Source organism: Rhinolophus hipposideros, assembly GCF_964194185.1.
Source record: "Rhinolophus hipposideros genome assembly, chromosome: 10".
NCBI classification, from domain to species: Eukaryota; Metazoa; Chordata; class Mammalia; order Chiroptera; family Rhinolophidae; genus Rhinolophus; species Rhinolophus hipposideros.
Genome location: NC_138056.1, coordinates 47,598,293 through 47,616,943, shown reverse-complemented (window position 1 = coordinate 47,616,943; position 18,651 = coordinate 47,598,293). Strand labels below are relative to the sequence as shown.

At 38.7% G+C, this 18,651-nt stretch overlaps 1 protein-coding gene across 1 annotated transcript in view; it reads right to left on the bottom strand.

The window, feature by feature from the left end:
• Positions 1–16,524, bottom strand: part of MRPL48 (mitochondrial ribosomal protein L48) — a 55,939-nt gene extending 39,415 nt beyond the window's left edge. The window contains exons 1-3 of the mRNA XM_081064987.1: positions 16,109–16,524; positions 7,023–7,075; positions 4,347–4,384 (exon numbers count right to left, since the gene is read on the bottom strand). Coding sequence (XP_080921113.1) covers positions 4,347–4,384; positions 7,023–7,075; positions 16,109–16,129 — 112 coding nt within the window. The 5' untranslated portion in view covers positions 16,130–16,524. The remainder of the gene's footprint in view (positions 1–4,346; positions 4,385–7,022; positions 7,076–16,108) is intronic.
• Between the last annotated feature and the right edge of the window lie 2,127 nt (positions 16,525–18,651).

Here is an 18,651-nt window from a genome sequence, read left to right as displayed (position 1 = left end):
TTATAGGATGTAATCACGTATTGACTTCTTCCACATCACACCCCTTCTTTTATATATGCCAGAGCCAACTGTTTTTCAATGTTCTTGTTTACTAAACTGAGTACTAAACCATCAATCCAGGATGGGGGTAAACAACTTCACTTTAGTTATTCCTCCTTCAAAGGAAAACTTTGGGGTAGCCCCAGCCAAGGATTAATTACAGGATATTCTCTCCATTCAACAGACTGCAAGGCCCTGATATACCCCAGCATCTGGCAAATAGTATATGCTCAGAAAATGTATATATGTATATACATATGTATAAACGTATAAACGTGTGTGTGTGTATGTGTGTTCTTGAGGTAGTTTACCAAGACAGTCTGCAATGATTTGGCCCTGGCAGCTACCCACTTTTTTCAAAATCTCTTCAAACTTTTCTCAGGTTTGCTAATTACACTGTACTATTTGAACTGGAATATACCATGTTTTTCTAACTCCACCTTTTTGCTCATTCAGAGGACTCTTAAGTTCCCTTCATTTAACCTCTTTAGACCTCTTTACAAATAATTACTTCTACCTCTCTATGTACGTTTAAATTAGTAAGAAAAAGATGGCCCCTACAATCAGGCCCACACCTTGGAGGGAGCAGCTGGGATGATACCCAGAGTCCCCAGAGAGTATGAAGGGGGAAGGAAAGAACGAGGCACTGCTCCCTGCTGTTCTTTTCTGAACATCATTATAATTCAATTTTGAAATTTCTGCCTTTAAAGATCTCTCAAAGAACCCATGAAAATGCCAAAAAAGCTGTGTCTTTTCCAGTAGAATGATCTTGGCATACCAACACTGATGAGTTATTTGGGCCTTGGAGCCTTCTAAACATTGGGATTCCCTGATGACAATTGAAAAGTGGCCAGTAAATGTATGAAAATATGTTCAAGCAACTAGTAATCAAAGACATGCAAATTACAAAAACAAGGGGTGACATTTTTAAACTTATAATGTAAGCAAATATAAAAAAATAATAACACTCAATGTTGATGAGTGTATAAAAAAGGATTCTCAAATACCAAAGAAGTATAAAATGGTACAGTCTTTCTGGAGAACAGTGTTGAAATACACATCAATAGCTTTAAAAATGTGCATTTCCTTTGACCTAACAGTTTGACTTTTAGAACTGTATCTTAAGTGAATAATCAGACAGCCTTGAGATGCAGTCATAACACATGTAAAATATATGTTCAAATATGCAAAAAACTTTCTTGAAAAACATAAGAAATTGCTACCATGTTTCCCCCAAGATAAGACCTAACTGGAAAATGAGCCCTAGCATGATTTTTCAGGATAACATCCTTTGAACATAAGCCCTAATGCATCTTTTGGAGCAAAACTTAATATAAGACCAGGTCTTATTTTCGGGGAAACATGGTATTAGTGGATACCACTGGAGTAAGACTGGGAAATAGAAAAAAGACATCTTTTTGTACAGTTTATATTGACTTTTACCATATGCATCCATATGAATGCATTTAAGATTTTTTTTAACAGTTGATAATTTTAATACTAATTAAAAAAAATTGGTATGTGTTCCTCAGAACACATACCAATTCAAAATGAACTTTGTCTCTGGTTGAGGGTTAAGGGATGAAACCACAGGTAGGGAATAAGAGGACTTTAACATAATCCTTTCCTTTTTAATACAAAAGAAAAAAATCTAAAACAATGTTAATAACTGCCAGATCTGGGTTTATTTGACGTATTATCTGTTTTGCTTTTCTACTTTTTTCATATCTCTCAAAATAAAATAAAAGAGAAATAACCATTAAAAGAAAAACTTTCCTGGACCCCAAATCCCTCTCCATCTCCTGCCAATCTTTCCTCCCATTCAGTGTCAAACTTCACAAAAACATTGTCTATAATAGCTTTCTCTAACTCCTAAACTCCCATTCACTTGTCAACCCACAGTTGACTTCCACAACTGACCCATCCCACCTACACAGACACTGCTCTCACTAAGGTCACCAAGTGACCTCTTTGTTGCTAAAACCAAAGATACTGTTGATATCTTTCATGATCTTTCAGCAGCACAGTTGAAACTGTAATATGGTTGACTACTCTTTCCTTCTTGAAACACTCTCCTTTTGGCTGCCATGAAACTATACTACCCTGGTTTTCTCGCACCATTTTGGCCTCACATTTTCCAGTTCTTTCACCTTCTCTACCCAATTTTCTAATGTTGAAGTTCCTCAGGGCCTGATCCTTGTGCCTCTTCTCCACTTGTTCTCCTCAGGCGATCATATTTATTCCCCAGGCATCAATTGAAATGGACAGTATGATGGCTTTCAAATTTACAGTGTCAACCCACACCTATATTTTGAGCTCAAGATCAGTGCATCCAATGAGCTAATTCATATATCCCCCTCACAAGCAGTCAAGCCAACATGTTCAAAATTGGATTCAGAAATTTCCCTTCCAACTTGTTTCTTTTAAGGCAGTACATTCAAAATAATTATATATTTATTTATCTATTGTAGTAGAAACATGTTCACCATACATTAAGTGGGGGAAAAAGGAAACTATAAAGCACTGTATATCATTTGTTCCCATTACTGCAAGACAAAAAGATATATATTGCATCTATATCTATCTATCCATCCATCCACCCACCCACCCATCCATCCATCCATCCATCCATCTATCTATCAGTCTATCTATAGAGAGAGACCTGGTAGGATATACATCAAAATGTTAAGCAATAATCTCTGGATGGTAGGATTACAGGTCATTTTTATTTTCTTCATCTTCTTTGTATGTATGTTTATTTTCCATATTCTCTAAAATGGATGTTTTTCATTTTTATAAAGAGACATTTATGCTTAGTTATTTTTTTAAATCTCCTGACAGGATGCAATATTCAGAGCATCAATTATGAAGTTTTCTTGTTAAAACTTAACTTCAATCTAGGCAAGCTTTTCCAGTTAACTTTCAGTTTGTAGGAAGAGGACAGAATACCACGTTATACAACACCATGAGAAAATAATCAGACAAATCAAGAAGAGAGGATATTCTATAAAACAAGTGGTCGGACCTAATCAAAAAGTCACTGTTGTAGAAAGAAAGTGGTAGAACTGTTCTAGATTAAAGGTGACATAATAGTGAAATACTAAGTGTGAAACTTCATTGGCTCTTGGTTATAAACAACACTCACGAAAATCATTTTGGGGACAATTGAGAAAATGGATACAGTTATTAGATGATATTGAGGCATTATTATTAATTTCTTGAGTGAAATCATGGTTTTGTGGTCTTTTAGCAGAATGTAGAGAATGTCCTTATTTCTAGAAATGCATGCTGAAGTATTTAAGTATGAGGTATGATGTCTGATAGCAAAATGTTAACAACAGCTGAATGTAAGTGGTGGGTACATAAATGTTCATTGTTTATTCTTGGGGGAAAAATTATTTCTTACAAGACTGTAAGATTCCAAATGGTAAGGACTGTATCCTCTTAATTTTGTATCCCTAGCACCTAAAACACATCCTGGTACAATAAATACTTGTTGAGAGAATGAATAAATAAAACGAAGCCCATATTTTGAGATGCTGGGCTTTGAGGCTTGTAGAAATGGTGATTCTCTACACACTGAACCCATTTTCTGAAATGATTAACAGATATAAAACCTCTTATACACTTCATGGCACATATTAGGCACTTGTGTTATTACAGTTCCCTTCTTTACTCCCATCATTCCTTTGCCTCTGATACTCTTTAGACAAATGACTAATGTCATTAAAATCCAACAACTGCTTTGAAATTTTTCACATAAGAGACAAAGCAAAAATGGCAAGTCATTGGGTTGAAACAGATTAAAATGTATTGAGTTGGTCAGATCGAATGGACATTCATTTTGAACAGAACAGTGTAAGAAAAGCCTTAGCCTGTTAGATGATGGACATGAACAATAGGTCTGGATTAGTGGCAGTAAGTAATAATAACAACAACAGCTCTTATTATAAAAACAACACTTTATGTGTTTTATCGAATTGAATCTTCAAATAATTCTTTGTAGTTAGTACTATAATTATCCTCATGTCTTTCCAGTGAGGAAAGCAAGCTGTGGAGAGGTAGCCAAAGGTCACAGACTATGTGGTAGAGTATGTGGGAGAGTTGGAATCCAAACTAACTACAGAGTTCTTGCTCTCAACCACCACTTTATGTTCTCACCCACTATCCTATTCCACGTGAGGGGCAGGGTTTGGTCCCGGCCACTCTTCTCAAAGATAATGTTAGCATCCTTCTAGACAAAATTATTACAGAGTGTTACAGAATCACTTAAAGCAGGCAGATTACATCAGGAAATAAAAGCTTACCTGCAGAACAGATGGGATTCTCTCCTGAAGTTTTAAACCTAAAAAGAGGGAGAGAGTATGCTGAATACAGTTAGATACCAACGTTTTACTTGCACAGTTATCAAAACTTCTATGCTCCTCACTAAGGATAAGTCAATGCCAGGTATTTCCCTATTCCCTCCTTCCCTCCTTTCCACATTTTTAAGTACCTACTATGTGCCAGACAATGTACTAGGTTTTGAGGATGCAAAATCAAGTAAATGCTTCTGTCTATGGTCTAGTTCAATAGTTAGGAGAGAGGTACTGTTTGTAAACAAATGTGAGCCACAATATAGTGCAGATCCAGAACAAAAACATACAAGATTTGGTAGAACACAAAGGAAAGTGTGGTCATTTCCACCAGGGAGGTGAAACTATTTGAGCTCAGCTTTAAAAATGAACTATTCTCAATTATTTACCATTACAGGTAAAGCATTCTAGGCAGAGGTATGAAAGTGGTATGTTTGGGAAACAGCAAGCAGCTGGATGTGAGTGGGACTTATGCAGCAGGGAAGGGAACAGAGTGAAAAAGGTAATCAGGGACCAGGTTATGAAGCACCTTGCACACTGTGCTAAGGAGCTTGGTCTTTACTGTGTGTAGGCAGTGGGAATCTCCTGGCAGAATTTAAGCACAGGAGTGATATCATCAAGTTTAAGTTTTGGAAAGTTAACCCCTGACAGCCAGTGAGAAATGAATGGGAACATGTAAGACTGAGGCAGGAGAACCAGTGAGGGGGTTCTTGCAATAGCCTTGCGTTATTAGAACATGCTCAGGGAGGATGGAGAGGAAGGGACAGCAGTGAGAGCCACACTTGGTACAGAAGTCAGAGAACATAGAGGAGAATAATATGGCTGTTGGGCTGACTAGGTAATCAGAGTATTTTAGTTCAGCATCCTGTGAAGCTTTGAAACTAAATTGTGGAACAAGTTGGAGATAAGCAGGTCTGTGATTAAATGCTGACTCCACTATTTCCAAACTGTGACCTCGGGCAAGTTGCTTTATATCTCTTAACTCAGTTACCTCATCTTTAAAATGCAGATAATAGCATTTATTATCTGAGTTCACTGAAAACTCTCTGAGCCAGTTTCCTCTTTTGTAAAATGACAATATATTTGTCCTGTAGTGGTTTTTTGTGAAGATTACAGAAAACATGTAAAATGCCTAGCATGGTTCTATTGTAAGTACATATTGATTACTTGACAGATTAATGATGGAAAAATAGATTAAGATGGAAAGGGAATAAAAGGAGAAAGGTTTCAATAAGTGTAAAGGATTAAAGAAATCATCCAAGCTCATAAGTGTCATATGGTCCAGGAAAATATACAAGTCATTGTTTTATATCACGTGGCTGTCATACATAAGACACCCAGTGAATATCTGCTGAATAGAGAAGTAAATAAACTACCAAATGCTCTTCATTACCATCTGAAAAACAATGGGGAGGTAGTATACTGTATATGCAGAGGAGTGAAAAAAAACAACAACCCTTGGGTTTGAATCCTAATCCAACTGATATTAGCTATGTCATTTTACAGTAATCAATTAACTATTCTGACCCTCAGTTATTTATACATAAAATTGAGATAATGTCACCAGGTCACTAGGAGGATCTAGTCATTCATTAAACAAATATTTATTAAATACCAACTATGTGTCAGACACCATTCTAGGTTCTACGGATATAGCAGTGAACAAAACTAGCAAAGCCCTTATCCGTATGATTCTTATATTCTAGTGGGCAGGGTGGAGAAGACAGACAATTTAAATATATATACACACATACATATATTTAAAATGTATCAGGTGGTGATACCTGCTATGAAGAAATAAAGCAAGGTAAGGGCATAGAGATTGATGGAGGGGGCATGTTACATAGGGTAGTCGGGAAGGCCTCTCTGATGAGAACAAAGTAAGAGAGCAAGCCATATAAATATCTGAGGGTAGAATGTGCACAGATCTGGGGTAGGAGAGTGCTTAGATCCTCAAGAAATATACAGGGAGCTAAAGCTGAGTAAGTAGTAGTAGTATATGATGAGGGACCAGGTTATGTAAAGACTTGTAAGCTGTGATAAGAATTGTAGATCTTATTTTGATTAATATGGGAGAATTTTAAAAGAATCATTCTGATATTAGTGTGAAGGATAGAAGACAAAAGTGAAAGCAGGGATACCAGTTAGAAGGTAGGATGATGGTAGTTAAGAAGATAAAGAGCTGGTCCCTAATAGTTTAGCAAAACAGAAAGTATGAGACCTGACACTGGAGGTGAGCAATGGTTTGATTCTGTAGTATTTCAAAAATAGAGCCAATAGGATTTGTTAAAGAATTGGATATAGGATCACTTGAAATCTTGCTCCCCAGCATATGTTGTCAGTTTGGATCAAATAAACTCATAAAAATTCAAAAAAAGAGAAAAAAAAAAGAATTGGATGTAGAGTGAGAAAAATAACAGTGTCAGGGATGACTTCCAGAATTTGGCCTGAACAACTAAATGAGTGGAGTTGTCATTTACTGAGAATGCGGAAAGAGCAAAAGGGCAGGGGAGTTCATGCTTGAAATGCTTACTAGACATGTAAATGGAGATGATGGAAGAAAAGTGTGAACTACCTAGCAGAATGTAAATATTCGCTATATTCAACTACTGTTATTAATATCCTTACCTTAAGAGAGGAAAGGCTTGCTTAAAAATGGTATCGTTCCTCAGACACAGCACCTACAGCAAAACAGCCAGATTAGGACAACTGTAAGCATCCATAGACTTCCAAGCACCTCTTCACAAAGAGGCTAGAAACCCACAGTCCACAAACCAAAGGTTGTTGTCTGTCAAAGAAGCTGTTGTATAGTTAATACCAAACATGCGGGCAAACCAAGATCATCTTTTTTCTTATTCCACCCACTAGAGAAAATGCTCAGAAAAATAAGAGTCCCTCTCCCATGCTGCCTTTTTAAAATCCTATTTCCCCTTTCCAATTTGAAGTATTTTTTTTCTAATATCAATCAACAACTATTGTTTCTGCCAAGCACGGGCCTATGTAGGGACTTTCTTCACACTTCCGTAATTCTCAAAACACTGCAAGGCAATTTTACGGGTGAGGCAACTCAGGCCCATAGAGGTTATATTCAGAGAGATTATGGCTAAGAAGTGGCTAAGAGGACTGTTTTACGCCAAAGGCTATGCCTCTATTACAGCACACTGTCTCTCTCAATAATAATAACAGCGATACCAACATCATCAAAACATTAATAAAGAGAGGAGGCAGTGTCCCTAAGATTCCTCCTTCCCCGGTTATTTCAGTCTCACTCAGTAGTATAGCTTTACTAACGGAGTGTTTAACATAGAGGAGATATTTTTGTTGAGTAACTAGATAATAAATACTAAATGTCCTTAAGATTACATAACATGAAGAGAAAATCCTGTCCACCATGGGTAACAATTTCAGTTCCTTCAACATGCATCTGTTAAAAGACTTTTCAGCAAAAACAAAGGAAAGGCTGAGAAACTGTCACAGACAATAGGAGCCTAAGGAGACATGACGACTAAATGTAATAAAATATCTTGGATGGGATGCTGGAACAGAAAAAGGACATTAGATAAAAGAAAGAACTACGAATGAAGTATGGACTTTAACATAACAATATTGGTTCATTAATTATGAAAAATGCACCATTACTAATGTAAGACAATAATAGGGAAACTTAGATGTGAGGTATATGAGAATTCTCTGTACTATCTCTGCAACTTTTCTGTAATTCTAAACTGTTCTAAAATAGTTTATTTTTAAAAAGACTATTATGTGCCAACTACTGTGCTGAATATTAAAGGGCCTATAAAAGCAAAATGGAACAACATGGATGAACTCTGAAAACATTACGCTAAGTGAAAGAAGTCAGTCACAAGGACCAAATATTGTGTGACTCCATTTATATAAAATACCAAGAATAGGCAAATCTATACAGAAAGTAGATTGGTGGTTGCCCAGGGCTGCGGGGCTGAGGAGCTGGGGATGACAGCAAGGGGATATGGGGTTTCTTTGGGGATGAGAAAAATGTTCTAAAATTGATTGCCGTGATCATTGCACAACTCTGAATATATTAAAAGCCACTGAATTGTACATTTTAAATGAGTGAATTGTATGGTACGTGAGTTATATTTCAATAAAGCTGTTAAAAAATGTAAGCACAGTCCCTGTCCTATAGGAGTTCAAATGGCTGGAGATATATATGGACATGCATTTGTATTCAACGGCTAAGCAATACTGCAAGCATGGTGTGATTAAGTAACAACAGATGGTGCGAACAACGAGCACCCCTGGCAGGACATCCAGGTGGAGATGGCCAGAAGTTCTTACCTTTTGGGGTATTACACATGTTGCTGAGAATCTGCTCAAAGTCATGAACCTTCTCCCCAAATACATACAGGCATGGATATACAAAAATTTGCATACTATAAGAGATTCGCTAGGATTCTTAACATCATCCGTAGACCACTATGCTAAACCAAGAGATCCTCATGGGCAAAGGTCATGTCATAGTCCTCTCAGGCACATCGTAGACATTCAATCACGTCTTGTTTTGGTGAATAAATAAATGATCAGCAAGAAGTGAATGACGGATAATTATTGGTATTATTTATTAAGCACCCTCATCTACACTTGATCTTAGCCAAAAGGCCGAGAAGCGAAGCACCCACATCTATTTAGTGCCAATTATATGTCAAAATCATAATTCCCTTACTGCATAAGTATTATTACCCCATTTTACAATTGTGGAAACGGAGATTAAGTAATTTACCCAAAGTCAAACAGGTACAATCATAACTAGCATAAGATCTTAGGTTTCTCTGACTCCAAAGCAAATAATTTTCTCACTATTTTACACCCTCTCTTACATAAACGAATGTGTTAGAACTTAGGAAATTGGGGGAGGGGATCAAATTTAGGAAAAGTCTCCCAAAGAATGTGAGGTCATGAAGATTGGGAAGGATATGAATAGAAGAAGGGCAAAGTACATAGATGACCCTAAAAATCACAATTAAATCAGATATTAAAAGACTGTAAAGTATGTGGGCAACATGCTTAACCTAACATTGGCCAACATAAAGGATAGAGCAGGCAACTGTGAGCCCCAGGAGACAGGAACTCCAGCCAGCTTCCCCACCACTGGCCACCATACTGTGGACCTCGAGAAGGAAAATATCTCCAAAGAGCTCCTCGTGGTTAACTAGGCCCAAATTCCTAACTAGAGTCTAGCAGCCATTGCTAACAGATGTCTCTTAAGCACTCTGCATTTCAGGGAAAAGCCACAGACTGAGCTGCCAGCCTCTTGCACTGTTCCTACTGGTCCAATCAACCCTTATAAGAGATTGGTATTGTATTTCAACCAATGGGCTGGGACCTGCCCCATCCAATCACAACTGCACAGCTGTATCCTCATTTGCATATTTACTGACTAAACAGAGCAGCTCCATAATGACCAATCAGAATGTGCAATTCCAACAAATCAGGTCGTACTATTTGGACCAATTAGACTGTTGGGATTTGGATTTCTCATTTGCATAAAAATGGACCAATCAGAGATGGGGCAGGGACTTTGTATAAGCAGGCCTCCCCTTTGTCCCCATGGAGTGCACTTTTGACTTCTATTGGAGATTTGCAAACTGTTCATCTGAATAAAGTTTCTACGCCTTTACCGCACAACCCAAATTGGGGACTCCTGTCAGCACTAGATTGGTGGCAGCAACCTTTTTGCCAACAATATCTCGTCTAATACTTCCCCTCTCTAGAGTTAGAGCCGATGACTCTACCGTTCCTCCAGGCCCAACATCTATCAACCAGGACAAACAACAGAAATCAGAGTAAACATAATACATTCTTAAATGGGTCACTTTATACCGAAAAGATATTGGATGGGAAGTTCTTGATGAGACTGATTTTTCCTCGCTTTACTTGTTCGGATTTCTGAGTCTCTGCAATAGCAAAGGATTTAATTATCTAAGACCCAGGCTTAAAGGTTGACAGCTTCCTGGAAGACATTCAACTTGTGGTGTGAACACTCCCTTTCAGCTCTGGGTAATGTGCTTCCTCTCCCCTGCAATGCTCAGCATTATTTATCAGGACAAAAGTAATCTATTTTGGGACTGTATCCACAAATATACCCTCTTTTCCCGTCAGCAAATGAAGAGCAGCTCCAGCTCTGGAGCCAATGAAAGAGGAGGTGGTGATGCTAGTGAATGAATGAATGAGGACACAGCTGCTGCAATGGGTTACAAAAATAATTGTCCCATGAGCTCGGGAGCCAAGAACCGGGAAGGGACTACACTGCTACCAGAGAACTGAAGTCACAGGGCAAAACCTATAATGTGTGAGTAGCTTCAGACACCAGAGCCCCAGGGTGGGTGGTGATAGCAGTGGGTCAGGGGCCCATGACTCAAGCAACTAAGAGCTGTTTTATGACAATTAACAGAATATATTTATATATTAACACATATTATTTAAAATAGGATTGTTACTTATCGAGTACATAAGCATTTGTGCTAAGCATTTTACATGTACTATTTCAATTAATCTTTGTACCAATCGTCTGATAGAGAAGCATTATTGAGATAACTGCCTCTATTTTATAGAGTTAAAAACAGAGGCTTAGGTAAATTGTCCAAAGTTATAAGCTTGGTAAGAAGTGCCAAGAATTCAAACCCAAGTCTGACTGAATCCAAAGCCCACATTTTCCATTCTTCCACACTGCCTCTCAAAAGAGTGATACCAGTTTATATTAGTGAAGTTCCTATGTTAGTAATAATAGTCTCAATAATCCTATCTTTTGTTGAGCACCTGCTATGTACCAAACATCATTTCCTTAAATGTTCACAACCATTCCGTCAGGTAGACATTTCTACTCCCATTTTACTGTGAGGAAAGCAAAGCTCAGAAAGGAGAATTAATATGCCCAATGCACATATCTAGTTAGTGGTGTTTTTTTCTAGCTGACTTTTTCCTAAGTTCTTTCAAGTTACTTTTTGTTTACAGATTTTCCTTTGGCCATTCTCTTCTGAATATGTTTACTACATGGACTATACACTGAATATCAAAGTCTGTGTTTGCACGGAGTATTTATGGCAGTTAGGAGCAGTTTATGAATTCATACAGACCTGGGTTTGAATATCAGCACTTCCATTTTACTTGTTGTATGATCTTTGGCAAGTCATTAAGAAATACCTGGCCTCACATTCTGATTTCATTTATATGAAATGACCAGAACAGACAAATCCATAGAGACAGAAAGCAGATTAGTGGTTACCAGGTGTAGGAAATGAGAAGTGACTGCTTATGGGTACAGGGGTTTTTTTTGGAGTGATGAAAATGTTCTGGAATTAGATAGTAGCGATGGCTGCACAACTTTGTGGATATACTAAAAACCACTGAATTGTCCACTTTTAAAGGGTGAAAAGTATGCTATGTGAATTATATCTCATTATTAAAAACAGGAAAAAAGAAATATCTGGCCTCACAGCATAGCTGCTGGATGGCACTTCTAGACCACTGCTGAGCTCTGTTAAGCCCAATTCCCTAACTTCCTCCAGGACTAAATTAACTTTCAAAATATCTGTGGTCACCTCCTCAAATGTAAGTCTACTCCTGTATTATCTCCCCAATTCCCATCCCCATACTTCTCTGCACACTCTCCCTTTGTCCAAGCCCCTCTGCTTCTCTCCCTCCCAATTTCCTCAGGACCATCTGGAACTCCCAGTGTGTTCTCATTTCAGGGCCTTGGGACATGCTTTCCCTATCTAAATTCTATCATTCTTTAAGTCTTAGTCATGTAACATCCTCAAGAAAACTTTCCTGGCTGCTCAAACTTACTTAGATCCTGCTCTTATACACTCATACAGCACCCAGGATCTTCCTTTTGTGGCATTTATCACAGTTAAGTAATTATATGTTTAATTAGTCTCTTTGGCTAGGAATATAAGCTCCATGAAAAAAGAAACTGCTACATCCCAACATCTAGCATACTCTGCCACATAGCAGGTGTTGAATAAATATTTGGTGATCAAGTTAATAAATCCCTCTCTAAAGAGGTTATAAATATATCTCATAGAGTTGTTGATATGATTAAATTACATAATAAATAAAAAGGGCTTAACCAAAAAAAAGGGCTTACCAAGTGCAAGGCACATTATTAATGGTTAAATCAGTAATAGCGATGATAATGGTGGTGATTGTTCAGCTCCTCATTTATTAAATGATAATGTATGATACCTGCTGAAGATAAAACCATGAACAAAAATAGAAAAATGTCCCTGTCTTCCACTTACAGTCTAGTAGTAACCATGATATAGCCAACTTCTCAACCATTTTCCTGGGCTTTTGGACTCCCTACCCTTCTTGGCACTCTGCAATTCGTATCCTCCTATTTCCTATGTTCTTATGTCCTCCTAATTCATGTCTGTTGGTTTATCATTTGCTTTAGTCCTCACTGCTATTTGTTCACAAGTCTGCTCCCTGTTATCCTTCAATGTTTTCACTTGAACTATGAGATCAGTCCCCAGAGTTGCTCCTTCTGAACTGTCATCTTGATCAATCAATATGTTTTCTGGGGTGTGATGAATATCAGCATTACTGTCTTAATCAGATCTACCCTGCTCTAGTACTTCTGTTGATCCAAAGAGGTACATGATTCCACCAGTTTTATTCCAGTAAAGCCAAGCATCTCACTCATATAAAATTTGAGATGACTATAAGCTAAGAACTTCTTAGGGCCCCAAAGAAAGCACTGAGCTAAGAGTTTGAAGTTATAGTCTGAGCTCTACCATGTTCTTACCATGTAATGTAAACATTGGTTCATTCACTTATTCATTCGGTATTTATCAGGTACCTACTTTAAGCCAAGTACACTGTAGGCTAAGTACATACAGACATGAAGAAAATACAGTTGCTTATCCTCAAATCTTTCTAGGGAGGAGAATAGATGTGCAAATTATTATTACATTGAATATAAGATCAGTATAATGGAGTGTGTAAGTTACAAAGATGGAAGGACTGACAACTGGGAAGGTTTTCATGCTTCATTTCCCAGATAAGGAAAACCAAGATTATTACCGAATTAGGAAGATAGAAAATATTCAGAAAAGGAAAGGCAGTGGAGTCTTAGAGAGGTAGAAAATTTAGGCTCCAGTCTTAGTACTATCACTTAAGAGGCTGTTGCCCTATAAGCAAGGCATTCATTCATTCATTCATTCATTCATTCATTCAGACATTCAGTAGAACATTAGAGAATCTGTTATGTACCAGGCACTGTATCAGTAGCTTTCATTTCCGCATTTTGCACCTGCTATGATTATCTCATAATATTAAGAAGATCAAATGAAATTATGGGGCTGGCCCCGTGGCTCAGGTGGTTGGAGCGCCGTGCTCCTAACACCGAGGTTTCAACCAGCGACCAACTGCCTTAGCCAGGGGCAGCGCAAAGCTCATAATACCAGCATGGGCCAGGGAGCTGTGTGCTACACAACTAGACTGAGAAACAACGGCTTGGGCCGGCCCGGTGGCTTAGAGCTCCGTGCTCCTAACTCCGAAGGCTGCAGGTTCGATTCCCACATGGGCCAGTGGGCTCTCAACCACAAAGTTGCCGGTTCAACTCCCGCAAGGGATGGTGGGCTCCACCCCCTGCAACTAAGATTGAACATGGCACCTTGAGCTGAGCTGCCTCTCGGATGGCTCAGCTGGTTGGAGCATGGGCTCTCAATCACAAGGTTGCCAGTTCAATTCCTCAAGTCCCACAAGGGATGGTGGGCTGTGCCCCCTGCAACTAGCAACTGGCAACTGGACCTGGAGCTGAGCTGCGCCCTCCACAACTAAGACTGAAAGAACAACTTGAAGCTGAACGGCACCCTCCACAACTAAGATTGAAAGGACAACAACTTGACTTGGAAAAAAGGCCTGGAAGTACACAGTGTTCCCCAGTAAAGTCCTGTTCCCCTTCCCCAATAAAATCTTTAAAAAAAAAAGAAAAAAGAAGAGAAACAACAGCTTGAACCGGAGTGGGAGGGAGAGGCGGAAGAAGAGGGAAAAAATATGAAAATGAAGCAGTTTATTAACTGTAGAATAATATCAATATTCCTAGTTGTATAATCCCTCACGTCTTACAAAGTACTCTTACATTATTTTCTATAATCTTTTAGATTATTAACAATTCCACAGAGTGGGCATCATCATCTACATTTTACATATATGAAACTGAAGCAGAAAGAGATCCAAAAACATTCCTAAGGTTATATAGCTAGCAAGAGATAGAACCCAGGTCTGACGCAGATCCCGTTGGTTTTCCTTATAACTGTAAAGTATTAACTGACATTTCCAGAAAAGCTGAGACAAGGATGATCACAGGACTGCATATGATTAGGTGCCAAAACATAATAGCATTTGGGAGTTCAGAAAATAAATAGGTACATTAGCTGGAGTGGTCAGAAAGGTTTTACGGAAAAAAGGAGATGAGCTGGGTCTTGAAGGATGGAGCGTTTGGATAAGTGGTGAGAAGGGTGAGGGCACTCCAAGTGAGAAAGCTCCACAAGATCAAGGCTCAGGAATTCAACATTTGGCAAATAAAGAGGAGACGATCTGGACAAAGCAGCAGGGTAGATGGAGGAGTCAAGTCAGTAACAAAGGAGCCTGGAAGGAAACAGTGGCAGCAGAGTTGGAAGAGCCTTATATGCCCGTGTATCTTCACGTGTTGGCCTAATGACAGATTTCCATGGGCCCTCCTGGAGTACAGAATGGTCAAAAACAGTCCTTGAAAAAAGATCTCTCCCTTTCAGCCTCCCTCAGAATCAAGGCAAACAGAGCAGGAGAGTGAACTCACCAAAGCTGATCGTTAACAACAGAATTTTGACACTTTCGGATATTTTTCTATTCGCCTTTCACCAAATATGGCCAAATTCTCACAGTCTGTCTAAGGTGAACAACCGTGAGTTATTTCAGACACGGTGAAGTGAGGGTTGGGCTCTTAAGGAAACAAAACTAAAGAAATTCAAGGGCTGCCCTAAGATAACTACCAGTAGGTCAATCAGCAGTAATTATCATGCTAATCTATGCATCGTGGAAATACAGTCTCTGCAATTAATGCCTAAAATAAAATTTTAACAAACGGCTAAAAATAAGTCATTCTAAACAGCATGAAACAACTGCAAACGCACAACTGAAATCTCTTCAATCTGTTGAGACAAGGGAAGGCCTAGGAATGCATTTATGGTGGTTCATATGGCTTTACTGCAGTCGCTTAAATAAGGTTTTATAAGTCATAATGTAGTCTGTTACTGCCCTTCCTTTATGGCCAAGTAGCCTCACATCCCAATCAGTTCAGCAAGCCAAAAGCAGCATGCTTAGAAAAAATTCTGGAAGTTGATGACTTAACGCAAAAATAAAGTGACTGCTCAAGGTCATACAGATTATTTGGACCTAATCTGGAGTCGTGATTCCCACAGAGGGGCTCTTCACTTTCCAGGACAATGGGCGGCGAGAGGAGCTCCTGGCAGGTGCGTGGCGCGCGGGCCGGTGCGGCCGAGCGCGCCGGGAGCAGAGGGGAGACGCGCAACCCTCTGATCACAAGGCACCGCACGTGCTGCCGGGAAGAGCTGTTCTCGCCAGCGTCCATACCCGGATGTCTGCAGAGGCTTCGGTAGCCGCGGCCGCATCCCAGCTCTGCACTCCCGTGCCACCTCCCCCGCACACAGCGTGCGCGGAACCTACATTACCTTTCCCAGAGCTCCGTTCATCTTTTGCTGCGACAACCTGTTACTGCACAAGCTGAGGATCGGCCCAAGCAGCCGCAATCCCTGGGCGGCGAAAACACGGACGGAACGGCCTCGATCTGGTCCAGTAACAATAACCGACCGAGACTCGCTGAACTCCCGCAGCAGCTTGGTTCCGGCAGCTTCTGAGACTCACTGTCTGGAAATCCCTCGCAGACTCCGCCCTCACTATACAGCTCAAGTGTCACCTTCACTTTCTCCAGGCAGAATTAATTGCGATTTCTTGTTGCCCAAATACTTTGAACACAATTCTGCTGTTTCCTCTACCATACTATATATTGTTACTATCTCCCATATTTAATTGTGAGTTCCTCAAGGACTGAGGTCCTGTCTGATTAATTCATTACAGCTTCCAGCACAGGACGTGGACATCTGACTTCTAACTTCTATTTAAAAGCTGACCCTAAATGAACTTTTCTGACATTCAATTGCCTCATAATAATTGATAACAGTTTTTTTATTGAGTGACCCTGTGTGCAATGCATTATGCTTATTGCATCACTTAACTGTGATTTGTCTCTATAGATGGTCTCTTAGCAACTCTGCCTCAAAGGAGTTAAGGGCTTCCTTTGGGGGACAGAGATCTACCTACCTTTGTTGCTCCTTGGAATTTCATTATTGGAAGGGTTGATAACACATAGAATACAAAAATCTTGGCAGGGTTTCTGACAACAAAGCAAACTCCTTATCACTGAAGCTCCGTTTATATTACCAATTTTTACATATTTTCCTTGCTACGAACAATAATAATAAACAAAAACAGTAGCAGCAGTAATAATAACAGCAACAATAAAAATAACTGCATATTTGGTATTTCACTTGATGCTGACTTTATGAAACTAGATATTCCCTTCATACACAAGTTTTTCTGTCTCTGTAATTGGAATTCCTCATTGCTTTATACTTGTCTGTTTATGTCTTTGTCTCCCTATTAATCTCTATGAGTGACATTTTTTTATTTAAAAAAGTATATATATGAGGTGTGCAATATATTTGATATACATATGCATAGTGAAATGATTACTACAGTCGAGCTAGTTAACATATCTCCTTACAGTTACCTTTTTGTGTGATGAGAGCACCTGAAATCTACTCTTAGCATATTTCCAGTACTCAATACAGTATTATTAACTATAGTCATTATGCTACACATTAGATCTCCAGACTTATTTGTTCTACATAACTGGAACTTTGTACCCTTTCACTAATATCTCCCACTCACCCCACCCTCCACCCCAACCCCTGATAACCATCATTCTATACTCCTATGAGTTTGGCTATTTCAGATTCCACATGTAAGTGATATCATGGAGTATTTGTCTTTCTGTGCATGGCTTAATTAGCATAATGTCCTCCAGGTTCATCCATGTCACAAATGACAGATTTTCCTTCTTTTTAAAGGCTGGTGTAATCTCCCATTATATATATATTGCATTTTCATAATGGCTGTACTAATTTACATTCCCACCAATGGTGTGCAAGGGTTCCCTTTTCTCCACATCCTTGCCAACACTTGTTAAATGTTACCTTTCCTATTTAGCCTCTTAAATCCACTTCTCAGCAATGGTGTTCCTCCACTGTACTTGCAGAGACCATTTTTCATGACCTCAACATAGTGTCTTAGAACTATTTGTTTACTTATATATCTTTCCCACTAAATTGTGAGCATTTTTTAAAAAGTATTCTCTTTTTTCCATCTCAAGTACCGATGTTATTGTGTTTATTTTATTTATTTATTTATTTATTTATTTATTTATTTATTTATTTATTTATTTTTAGAAAGAAGTTAGTTTATTGAAAGCAAAGGGTTGGAACTCCCGTGCAGGAGAGGGTCCCGAATGGGGATGCCCCTTATTGTGTTTATTGTTTTGTACTTTTCAAACCACTTACATGAATCTTATGCAATTTTATCAAAGGTAGAATGATAGGTATGTTTTCTCACTTTGTAGATGACAAAACTGAAGGGACGATAGATGGCTTGTCTAAGCTTAAACTACTTGTACATGACAGAAAACATGGTAATAACAGTATATTTTAGCTCTGGAATCCCTTCTTACGGTCAACACCAAAAGCAGACTAGAACCTCTGAGCTCCTCCCATGGCCAATCCTAAATCTCAAAGCAGCATTTAGTGAATTGGCATTGACACAGCACAAATGAATTTGGGCCACAAGCAACTTAACTGAGAAACTAACAGTGAAGCCAGCCTTTTCACAGATAACAATGAATGCTAAATGCACTGAAGTACCCACTTCTTCCTCAGTCCTATAAATTTCTCCTACTCCTCCAGACAGATGTCTCCCAATCTTTTTTATTTCATCTTATACTTAGTCCTGTGCAGCATATTCTTAAAAGAGTTTTCTTCATGTTTCTTTATATCCCCAACATTTGGCACAGGTCGTAGAACATAATGATCCTCCAATAAATGTTGAATAAAGTAATGAATGAGTGAATATTTAAAAGTACCTAGATGTTATTATAGGTTTT